At 35.6% G+C, this 12278-nt stretch overlaps 1 protein-coding gene across 3 annotated transcripts in view; it reads right to left on the minus strand.

The window, feature by feature from the left end:
* The window catches only part of LOC106874620 (atos homolog protein A), a 207323-nt gene that overhangs the window by 2329 nt on the left and 192716 nt on the right, over positions 1–12278 (minus strand). For all 3 annotated transcript variants that reach the window (XM_089357170.1, XM_089357171.1, XM_089357169.1), the window contains 4 exons: positions 9133–9203; positions 6195–6324; positions 807–965; positions 336–404 (listed from right to left, as the gene is read on the minus strand). In XM_089357170.1, the coding sequence (XP_089213296.1) occupies positions 336–404; positions 807–965; positions 6195–6324; positions 9133–9203 (429 nt within the window). The remainder of the gene's footprint in view (positions 1–335; positions 405–806; positions 966–6194; positions 6325–9132; positions 9204–12278) is intronic.

A 12278-nucleotide genomic window follows, 5' to 3' on the forward strand; every position in this document is an offset into this window, starting at 1 on the left:
TTCTCATCTTAAAAATCATCTCTGGCTAATCGTTGAGAAGACATTGGTGTTGCCTTGGCAGATGTTTGCGCTCTCTGAGTGCACTTGTTTACAATGTAATATTCGTTTTTACAATGCACATTCCTATTGGCAACATCTAAGCAGTTGATAATTACACATGCAAAATTGTAGTGGGGTACCCAAAACCTATTGGCCCATGGGCCCCACTAGGTTTAAATCCATCCCTGGTTTTATCCTGGTAACTGAGAATGTACAGCAAGTCATATACTATCAGTGGTATAACTATTTGTAAAGTTGGTCACAGGAAAAAGAAATATTTAATTATTTCAACTTACAACTTGGACGGTTCCAACTTTTGGTACATGATATCCCTTTTTGGAATAAGATTCTAAATTTATGTGTCCCTGCAAAAGAAAATAATTATGAAAGAAATTAAAAGACAAAAATCTAAATTTAAAATGTTAATAAATAAATGGAAGTATCTAAAGAAAAGAAAAGTGCAAGAAAAATATTTTTGTAATTTTAAAAAGTTAGTCATGGGTGAAGTGGTAGTGCCCATATCTTATGCAGTTTTTTGATGGTCAGCGTGATGGTCAACGTGAACAACAACAATGACATCAGAGATGAAGATGCTGCCACTGCCATTGTAGCCCCTACTTCATCATCGTCATCATCATCACCACCACCAGACCACCAGACTAAACCTTTCGAGGCGGTGCCCCAGTATGGCCACAGTCCAATGACTGAAACAAGTTAAAGATAAAAGATAAAGAAGAAAAGGATGGTTTTTAATATTTTTAACTCACCAAATAAGGGGAAGGTGCGTTGTCATCAGAAAGACTGAAGAAATATGAGGTTACAGGTAAACAGATGTGTTTTGGACAGAATGTTCCACTGGCACCAATCTCTGCAACGAATCCTTCTACCACGCCACTTGGTTCAATACGACCATTTAAAATGGATTCCTGAAAATTCAAAGTTTTATATATTACATCTGAAAATATTCTTTTCTATTCTAGGCACAAGGCCTGAAAATTTTGGGGGTGGTGTGGCCAGTCGATTAGATTGACTCCCCCCAACCTCCAACATGCAACTGGTAATTAATTTATTGACTCCAAAAAGATGAAAGGCAAAGTCGACCTCAGCGGAATTTGAACTCAGAACATAACGGCAGATGAAATACTGCTAAGCATTTCGCCCGGCGTGCTAACGTTTCGGCCAGCTCGCCGCCTTTACATCTGAAAATATTGCTTTGGTATTATTTATTATTATTATTCAGCTGAGGTTAACTCTACTTTTCATCCTATTCGGGGTCAATTAAACAAATACCAGTTGAGTGCTGGTTTTGTACCAAAATTTGAAATCATTATTGTTATTATTATTATTATTATTATTATTATTATTATTATTATTATTATTTTAAAAAAAGGATTGACGTAACTCTTCACGAAGGTAAATAGTCAAGACGAAGAGTGCGATTTTAGATGTTTTATTTTTTGAACAACATTTCGACAGAACGTCTGTCTTTCTCAAGTTCAAACCAAAAGGTGATTGAAAATTCAAAATTTCAGAAACCAAACGTAAACTATGAGCGTGAGTAACCAGCGTCCATACGTTGATAGAATGACATCATCAGCTTTTGTCAGTTTTTTAATAAGCAGAAAGAAAGAAAGAAAGAAAAAGGAAGACGACAGAAAAAGAAAAGAAAGAAGAATATTCAATCAAACAGTTTGAACTTGAGAAAGACAGACGTTCTGTCGAAATATTGTTAAAAAAATAAAACATCTAAAATCGCACTCTTCGTCTTGACTATTATTATTATTATTATTATTATTATTAAGTGAGAGAGCAATGCATGATCATTAAAGTGACACTGGGGTACAATAAGGGTACACCAGGCACATGCATCACAACCATATGTGCGTGACATGGTGATCTCATATCAGCACATGACCTTGCAGGTGGGGCCCAGTTAGAATTTTCTTCAGATTGAATAGCCCATCCTACTCAAAAGGTCCCTGAATAAGGTTTGTTTAAGGATGTTGAGCAAAACACCAATGTTTCCAAAGGTGAATTATTCAAATCCCAAAGAATTCCTCTCAACACTTGGCTATGATGCTTCCCCACTACTTCTGTTCGTGATCAGAGATAGACATATTGTCAGCCACCAAGGGACATGCTCAACTGGTTAAGGTGAAAAAACTGACAAGCAAATCTGTGGTATTAAGCAGAATATTTGCTGTAGCCCATCTTTTTATATCAAGACAAAACGACGTACATGATAACACTTTCAATCAGTTAAGATCAGAAGCCATGAGAGCTACTGCCTAGTATTGTATCAGGGCATTATTATTATTATTATTGGATGTTCTTTAATTTATTGTTGCACTAACTGAATGATATCAAGCATTCAATTAGAAACATTTAACTGTTAGCAAGGGACTCCTTAACTAGAGTCGAGTTAAAACAAATATTAATTTTATTAACAAAATAATTTCTCAAAAACAAAAAGAAAAGAAAGGGAGGATAAAAGCCTTCACGTTATTAAATGTACTATAATGATGTATTTTTGAAAAGTTATGTCCCTTGATGCATATAAAAAGTTATCTCCCTTAGCATTTTTCCATCTCACAAAACAAACTCTATTTATCAGTTTATTAATACAAGTTCTAAAGATACACATGAAATAAAAGGATTTTATTACCAATTTATAATTTTTACTAACTGAAAACTTTTAATACATGCTATTTTCAAATTAGATATTTGAATTGTACATCTAGCAAAATTGGCAAGCTGCTAAAAAAAAAAAGAGAAAAAAAAGGGGGTTCCGTATTTGATGGCTTGAAAGACGTACCGGGCATAGTAAACGCACCCTAATTTCAGCAGCGCATATTCATGTAACATAGGAGTGGTCTTTGATTAATGTGTCTGTTGATATAGCTTAAGCTGTGGCTGAACACCAAACACTACATCACAGTAAGTGGATCTTGTTAAATTTTTTTCCAACCACTTGAAGTATTTTTAATTTTTCTCTAGATATGTTTTTCAAATTTTCTTTGCGCATGTAACTTCATTAATTTCGTATAAAAAAAAGAAAAAAAAATGAATGCCATTTTCGCCTTTAGCGTGCAAAACTACATTCTTTTTTTTTTTATCTGGTGATAATTCAAAATGCCGCAAATGGTTGGAAGAAATTTAACAAGATCACAGTACACTACGACGAATGAAAGAAAGAGAGAGAGAGAGCTCTACGTAGCTAACAAGAAATTACAACTAAATCTCTCTCAATGTAATCCTAGACACACTTGTGTATGATTAAAAATAGTAAATTTGATTGGCTTCAACTCAATGGTTATTTCTGCCGTATTATATTGTAAACAACTTAGGGAAGACCCTGACACATTTATTTCTTATTAAAATTAGAATCAGCATTACACAATTGGAGGTAAGTGTAAAATAGAATATTGTTGAGAATTAAATGTTAACACAGGTGTTACACAATTAAATTTCTTATTACTGATGTTAAGGCGGTGAGCTGGCATACTCGTTAGAGTGTCAGGAACAAAAAAAAATGCTTTACGGTATTTTGTTTTGTTTTTTTACGTTCTGGGTTCAAATCCTGCCAAGGTCAACAACTTTGCCTTTCATTTCTCAAGGGTGTTGATAAAATAAAGTGCCGGTGTACCAGTTAAGTACTGCAGTCGATGGTTTTAACTTAATCCCTTCCATGAAAAACTACTGGGCTTATGTCTAAATTAGAAACTAACGTTGTTGGTGTTAAATAATTATGCTTAACATCTAAATGTAAAAACAGGTGTTCATTAGAATTACATAACATACTATTTAAAGCTTACGAATTAATTGACTCTGTATGAATATTTATAGATTAAAGACTTGTAGTTAAACACTTTGTGGAGATGGCAATCATTATCCCATGACTATTTTTGTGTCTAACAAATAACTTTGTGTATGTGTGTGTGTGCATGCGTGTGTGTATCATATATATATATATATATATATATATATATATATATATATATATATATATATATATATATATATATATATATATATATATATATATTTGTGTGTGTGTGTGTGTGTGTAGTGGAGGCACAGTGGCCCAATGGTTAGGGCAGCGGACTCAGGGTCGTAGGATCACAGTTTCGATTCCCAGACCCCGGGCATTGTGAGTGTTTATTGAGTGAAAACACCTAAAGCTCCACGAGGCTCCAGCAGGGGATGGTGGCGAACCCTGCTGTACTCTTTCACCACAACTTTCTCTCACTCTTACTTCCTGTTTCTGTTGTGCCTGTAATTCAAAGAGGCCAGCCTTGTCACACTGTGTCACGCTGAATATCCCCGAGAGCTACGTTAAGGGTACACGTGTCTGTGGAGTGCTCAGCTACTTGCACGTTAATTTCAATTGATCGGATCAACTGGAACCGACGGAGTGCCAACCTGTATATATATAGTCATGGCCGATGCCAGTGCCGCCCGTGCTAATGGCATGTAATAAGCACCATTCAAGCGTGGGTCGATGCCAGTGCCGCCTGACTGGCTCCCTGTAAAAAGCACCATCTGAATGTGGTCGATACCAGTGCCCCACTCCCGACTGGTTCCTGTGCTGGTGGCATGTAAAAAGCACCCACTACACTCTCAGAGTCGTTAGCGTTAGGAAGGGCATCCAGCTGTACAAACCTTACAGATCAGATTGGAACCTTGTGCAGCCTCTTTTCAAGCGTTGGGCCTCAAAGTGGCTGAGTTCCTTTCAAGTGTTGGGCCACATGGAAACAAAGTGACTGAGTTCTTTTCATGCGTTGGGCCTCATAGAGGCAATGACCAAGACCTTTGACATCATGTTGTGCTTGAGAAGAAAACCCATCATGCGGAGCAAAATCACAGTTGTGGCAGATACCGATGTCATGGAAATTGGCACCTGTGCCGCTGAAAATTAAATGCACCCTGTTATCACACAAATGGCACATGAAAGTACCCATTACACTCTCAGAGTATAGGAAAGGCATCCAGCCGTAGAAAACCATGCCGAATCAGACTGAAGTCTGGTGCAGCCTTCCAGCATACCAGCTCAGTCAAACCGTCCAATCCATGCCAGCATGGACAACGGACATTAAATGATGATGATGATGGTGATGATGATATAAATATATATATATATATATATATATATATATATATGGAACAAGTGGTAAGAAGCTTGCTTCCCAACCACATGGTTCCAGGTTCAGTCCCACTGTGTGGAACCTTCTGCAAATGTCTTCTACTGGAGCCTCAGGCCAACCAAAGTCATGTGACTTATATCTAGATGCAGCAAAGTATTTTATTTGGCATTCTGCCACTTTTGTCTTTTTGCTATTTCTCATTGTTTAGCCATAATATATGATTTAATACAAATATATAGATTATGTTAATATTAATGTGTAAGTGAGATAACATCATGTCAGAATATTTTTTTCTTCTTTAACTTATTTCTCAGCTGAATGTGCCTTCCCTACAACTAAACATTCATCTATGCAGTAGGGGATGGAACATATATGATTGTTTGGTCAATCAAATTGAGCAAGCAGATCTAAATGTGGCTTTGCTAATGGACACAACACAATAGAAGTCAATAACTGGAGACTTCAAAACCTATGACTGTTCTTTTTTTTTATCTTATAGGCACAATTGCTGTGGGGTTTAAGTACTGGAATTCTAGCACTTTAACCTCATAGCAATCGTTAATAAATAATATAAGAGAGTTAATAAATGATATATGCATATGAAATAATGTATTGAAAAACTAAAATAAATAATATGCATATATATTAATTGGTTTGGATCTTGAGGATCATAGTTGCCAACTCTGTAGCCTCAGTTTGCCTACCAATAGGTCATGTCACCAGAAGAAATGGCTAGTGATTTACCATATAAAATAAAATTATGTAATATCACATCATATTATGTAATACATTGTGTACAAATAAATTGTCATGCTACTGAAACATTTGTAGCATGAATTGACTATTTCTATTCATCTTCATTTATTATATATATATAACAACAGACAAGGCATTCTATCCAACACTATTGATCCTGCCAATCCGCTTTTTCTTTATATATATAATTCCACAAGTTCATAAAATTAGATACCAATATAATGAAGACTATATTTAAGAAAGATTGAAACTTACTTCAAAGTTGCCTAGGAGACAGTTAGTTGATGCTGGTGCACTGGTGCTGAATGTCTTTTGGTTGTTTTCTTTATTATCAATTTCATCACAGGAGCTAGACTTTACCACTAATTTGGAGCAAGACAAGGCACTGGTAAAAAAAAAAATAAATAAATAAATAAAACACATAAAAAAGTGTTATGATTAATTATTTTTTATATTTTTCAATTTATTTATATATTGTTATTATTATTGTTTTAAGGTGACAAGCAAGCAGAGTCATTACCTTGTTGTCATACTCTTTTACTTCAGATTACTTTGTTAAATGTAATGCTTGTTTATTCATGCCCAGGAAAATGCTTAGCAGCATGTTGTCAATCTTTACATTCCAAGTTCAAATTCCACTGAGGTCAACTTTGCCTTTCATTTTCTCAGGATCGATAAAATAAGTTCCAGTAAGCAGTAGAGCTCTGAGGTCAATGTAATTGACTCACCCCATCACCCAAAATTGCTGGCCTTGTGCCAAAATTTGAAACCATTATTTTGTAGCTTTAAGATTTCGATGATGTGATTATTTATTTTCAGGATGACATTGTAAGGTAAGTGTGAGAGGACAGATCTGACCATTTTGAATGTAAAACAGGTAGACCATTAAGGCCACATGTGACTGGTGTAATATTCTGCAGGGTTAAGGTTTAATATTTAAATAATGGTTCTGCTCATCTCTTGGCACTTTCACCACGAGTGCATCCACTTGGGCACTCACATTCCACATATTAAATGTTAGAGATGTACGTGTGCTTATACGCGTGTGTAATGGTACTGGATGTGGGCAGCATTATCAATTTATCTGTTCTCAATTTATCTGTTCTCAATTTATCTGTTCTATAACTGTGATCAAATAGATTGCTCAGTTTGGTAACATCTTTTGATCAATAGAGTGTTTCAAATTTCAAATGAAGTGCTGCGTTGAAATTGCTGGAGATATGTGTGTATGCGCGTGCGTGCGTGTGTGTGCATTGCATCTGTGTGTATGTGTGTCCTCTTTCAATAGTTAGACTTTCCTATCAATAAACATTCAAGTGAGAAATTTAAGTAGTTATTGATTTTTTCCAGCTAGATTGATTAAGCTAGATAGTTGAGTACACACACACACACACACACACACAGATATATATATGTTTTTCCTAAGAATACAATATACTGATAGAATGGTGGTAAACATAATTTCAACCGTACAGTGGTTCGCTAGTGTTTAGTAACCAAACATGTTTTTTTTTTTTTTCCTTACAGAAATGTTTTTCTCAACATGATGAATATCTTTCATATATACAAACAGGAGTAATACAAAAACAAATTTATAATCTGTACGGATACAAATTTTAGAGAACAGCAATAAATAAATAAATATAAAAAATAATCAACAAGTAAATATTTATTTCATCGTTATTCTTCAAATACTTTGCAACGTTAAGTTGTGTTCTATCTGATGTCTATTCTGCCACTACATTCTCACATATAAACAATGGTGTTTGGAAGGTTTCGACAAAGCCCATTCTACGGCCCCACATAAAATATAAAATTATCATTTAACATTTATTTAAACCTTTAGCATTTAAACCGGCCATATCCGGCCAATAGTATTCTGCCTATTCTATGTTCAAACTGGCCGATCTGGTCTCTCACACCAACCCTACAATATCGTTTTAAAAATTAACAGCTACCTCATCTAAATCTCATAGCTACGAGATAATGCATGATTAGTTCAAAATAATGAGGATAAAAAAGCATTAATTATGGCAGAATAATGTGAACACTAAAGGGTTAAATTTTGCACTTTTTTTGCAAATTAGACACCGAATGGTGGATTCGTTTTATTGGGCAAAGGAAAAAAGGTTTAAACCTAACACCTCACACAGTTTCACACCACACCTTTAGATACCTACAGTAGAGCTCACTCTTCCTCCTGACACGCATGTCAGAATGGTCATCAGCTAATTAATCTCGTTAGGCTGCAAGGAACCTAACACACATGTCAGGATGCTCATCAGCTAATTATTCTCGTTAGGCTGCAAGGAACCCAACACACATGTCAGGATGGTCATCAGCTAATTAATCTCATTAGGCTGCAAGGAACCTAACACACATGTCGGGATGGTCATCAGCTAATTAATCTCGTTACACATGTCGGGATGGTCATCAGCTACATGAAGTTTATCGGGTCTTTTTTTTTCTGCTATAACTTTTATCATGCTACAACACAGAGTCTACTTGTTTTTTCATATTGATAATGCCAACATTACAATTAACCAGGTCCTAAAAGCTCAATTTCTAACCATAAAAAGGACAGTGTTAGGAGGTTGAATTTGAACTCAGAATGCAAAAAGCCATGAACAGATATCACAACACATCACATCTGAATCCATCACATTGTATTGGCTATACTGCTCCTTATTCTATTGGTATCTTTTGTCACACCACTGAATTACAGGGATGTAAACAAACCAACACCAGTTGTCAAGTGATGGTGGTGGGCAAACATATATACACACACGATGGGCTTTCAGTTTACATCTTCCAAATTCTTGCCTTAAGATATACGTATATTCTTTTCTACTCTAAGGACAAGGCTCGAAATTTTGGAGGAGGGGGCCAGTCAATTAGATCAACCCCAGTGCACAACTGGTACTTAATTTATCGATCCTGAAAGGATAAAAGGCAAAGTCGACCTCAGTGGAATTTGAACTCAGAACATAAAGACAGACGAAATACCGCTAAGCATTTCGCCAGGTGTGCTAACATCTTTGCCAGCTCACAGCCATTAAGTATTAAGCATTATTTTGCTATAACAAACAAGCAAATCAGACAAGTAGCCTTGTTCCAGTTAATTGTTCACACTCCGAAAATAAAACAGTGTGAATAACTGGAACATAAGATAAATATAAGATTGCAAGCTTACTTTTTGATAGCCTTTGTAGATGTTAATGAACTGTCGTAATCAAACCGGCCGGATTTTTTCTTCACAGGAGCCTGATGAAAATAAACGAATTAATTATTTCATTAATTAATTAATTAATTAATTAATTAAACAGAAAGAGAAAAAGCATAATTGAAGATTTCTTTTTTTTCATCTTTTAACTGCAAAATTAAATTTCATGGTTATTCCAGTAATGATGTTATATATATATATATATATATATATATATATATATATATATATATCATCATCATCATCATCATCATCGTTTAACGTCCGCTTTCCATGCTAGCATGGGTTGGACTAATATATATATATATATGCCAAAAACTGGAACTGGTTGTTTCTGCAAGTCACACTGCTTCGACAAACTTCACATATCTCAACAAAAAAATATTTGGTTGTCCGGAAAGTTTGTGCCAATTTTTAAAGGAAAGAGAAAGGTCAATAAATACTTGCCATTACATTTTAAATCAACCAAATATGAACCATTTTGTTGCAAAATGCGTCTCCATCTTTCCTTTAACTTGAAAATACCCTCCTCCCAGAATCGAGGTGGTTTCATGGCAAATAAGTCGAAAGGTAAGCTACTATAAATCGGCACGAACTTTCTGGGCAATCCAATAGTTTAGAACATGACATTCCTCAACAAAAGATAGATTGGTATATAAAAATGCTTTCTGCATTTAAGGGTAATGAAATTTTGAGTGGGTATACCTGATTTACCACAGTAAAAAGGTTAAGCAAATGAAAATAATTGTTGTATTCAGTCAAGGTACAAACTTTGGGGATATAACCAACTCCTACACCAAAGCTAATGCAATGATCAACTCTGCAGACAATATATATATATATATATATATCTGTCTCTCTCTCTCTCTCTGTGAATTTGGCATGATTGTAAGCGTGTGAGTGTGTAAAATAATGTATCTTATCCTCATTTAAAACAGAAGGGTGTGATCTGAGGGAGATTTGACTGCTATTTCTAGTGGCTCGAGTGATCATGTAGTGGCTCCCCTGTTGACTTACACATGTGTGTACTCGTGATGCATGTGTATGTGGATTGATATGTGAGTGTGTGTGTGTATAAATGCAAGCTTGTATGCGTATGTACTTTATCAAGCAATGCAAACTGATTTTCTGGTAGGGGGTGGTTAACTTTCTTTCTAATCCACATTTACACACTCAGAATAAACTGTTTGTGCCTAAGTCATCTTGAGAAGATGTCAAAGAGTACAAGGAACATGAGAAACTGTATAGAATCAACAATCAAAGTGGCTGGTTAGCCGACAGGATGGTTGTTTGGTTGTTTGATTGTCTTGATGTCAACTTTGGAGAGTCAGGTCTTCTGTTGAATAAACAAAGCTGGGGAGAGAAAATTTTTAGAAGAACCCGGCTGAACTTTGACTAAAGTTTTGACTGTTTAACCCTGGGATCAGTCCATTGATCAAAGGTGGTCCACTCATGTGTTACCTTTATCGTTTATCTTTTACTTGTTTCAGTCATTAGATTGTGGCTATGCTGGGGCACCACTTTGATGAATTTTTAGTCGAATGAATCAACCCCAGGACTTTAAATTTTTTGCTAAGCGCCTGGTATTTATTCTGTCAGTCTCTTTTTGCTGAACTGCTATGTTACCAGGACATAAACACACCAACACCAGTTGTCAAGCAGTGGTGGGGAACAAACAGACACACACACACAGATATATATATAATCAAAATAAGCATCAAGGATATATATATATATATATATATAGAGAGAGAGAGAGAGAGAGAGAGAGAGAGGGGGGAAAAATTATCTCCCTTGGCAACAGGTGGGGGTTGGCATCAGGAAGGGCATCCGGCTGTAGAAAACTTGTCACACGAATAGTGCTGCGCATATGTATATACATTTTTTAGTAGGCATGGGCATGGCTGTGTGGTTAGGAAGCTTGCTTCCCAGCTACATGGTTTCGGGTTCAGTCCCACCACATGGCACCTTGGGCAAGTGTCTTCTGCTATAGCCCCGGGCTGACCGAAGCTTTGTGATTGAATTTGGTAGGCGGAACCTGGAACCATGTGGTTATATATATATTTTGATGGCCAGATGACTGAAGAGATGGCAGCGTGGGTTTTCGCCCCGACATCCGAAACTCAGAGTTTTATCATGGCTACCGAATAATTGTCACATATTATTTACAGATAAATTCCTCTATTTACATAATATCGAGGTCTCTTTTTTTCTTTTGTTGTCTTACCTTTTCTATCAATATATATATATATATATATATATATATATATACACACACACACACACACACACACACACACACTAAAAAAATAAGATTAAAAAGGAGAAAAGACACCAAATGAAATTGGTAAAATAATTCTTTTGTTTTTGTTGGTGACAAAGCAGACCAAATGAAACAAATCAATTAATTATATTACAGCTTTCTCAGACTTAATTTTTTATCCAGCTGCAAGGTCAAGGGTAAAGAAGAAAAAAAGAAATAAAAATAAAAACAAAAACAGTAGTGTTCCATAAATATCTTAGAGATTTGAGGGGAAGGTAATTAAATGAGATTACATATTACATAATATGAATTCAGATATCAGTTATATTAGATAAAACAATGAAGCCTAGACTATTACAGAAACAAAAACAAAAACAAAACAGATTAATATGTAAAGTAGAGATAGAGAAGGTGTATGGGGGGAGGTAGAGATTGCAAGGTAGAGCACTTGTTTTGGACTGAATTGGCAATTTCAAATAATATATATTAATGACATTAACGACATGATAAGCAACATTTAGTTTTTGAAAATGCTTATTAAACGCTTCTGGTTTCAGGTTCAGTCTCACTGCATAGCACCTGGGGCAAGTGTCTCCTATTATAGCCTACAGGCTGACCAATGGCTTGGAAGTAAATTTAGTAGGCGGAAACTGCAAGGAAGCCCATCGTGTATCATGCAATTTGACTGCAGCCATGCTGGAGCACACCGTCTTGAAGAGTTTTAGTTGAACGAATCGACTCCAGGACTTTTTTAAACCTATATATGCAGTGGGCTTCTACAGTTTCTTATTTCTTTATTGCCCACAAGGGGCTACACACAGAGGGGACAAACAAGGATAGACAAAGGGATTAA

The sequence above is a fragment of the Octopus bimaculoides genome, chromosome 9, assembly GCF_046866305.1.
Source record: "Octopus bimaculoides isolate indiv1 chromosome 9, ASM4686630v1, whole genome shotgun sequence".
NCBI classification, from domain to species: domain Eukaryota; kingdom Metazoa; phylum Mollusca; class Cephalopoda; order Octopoda; family Octopodidae; genus Octopus; species Octopus bimaculoides.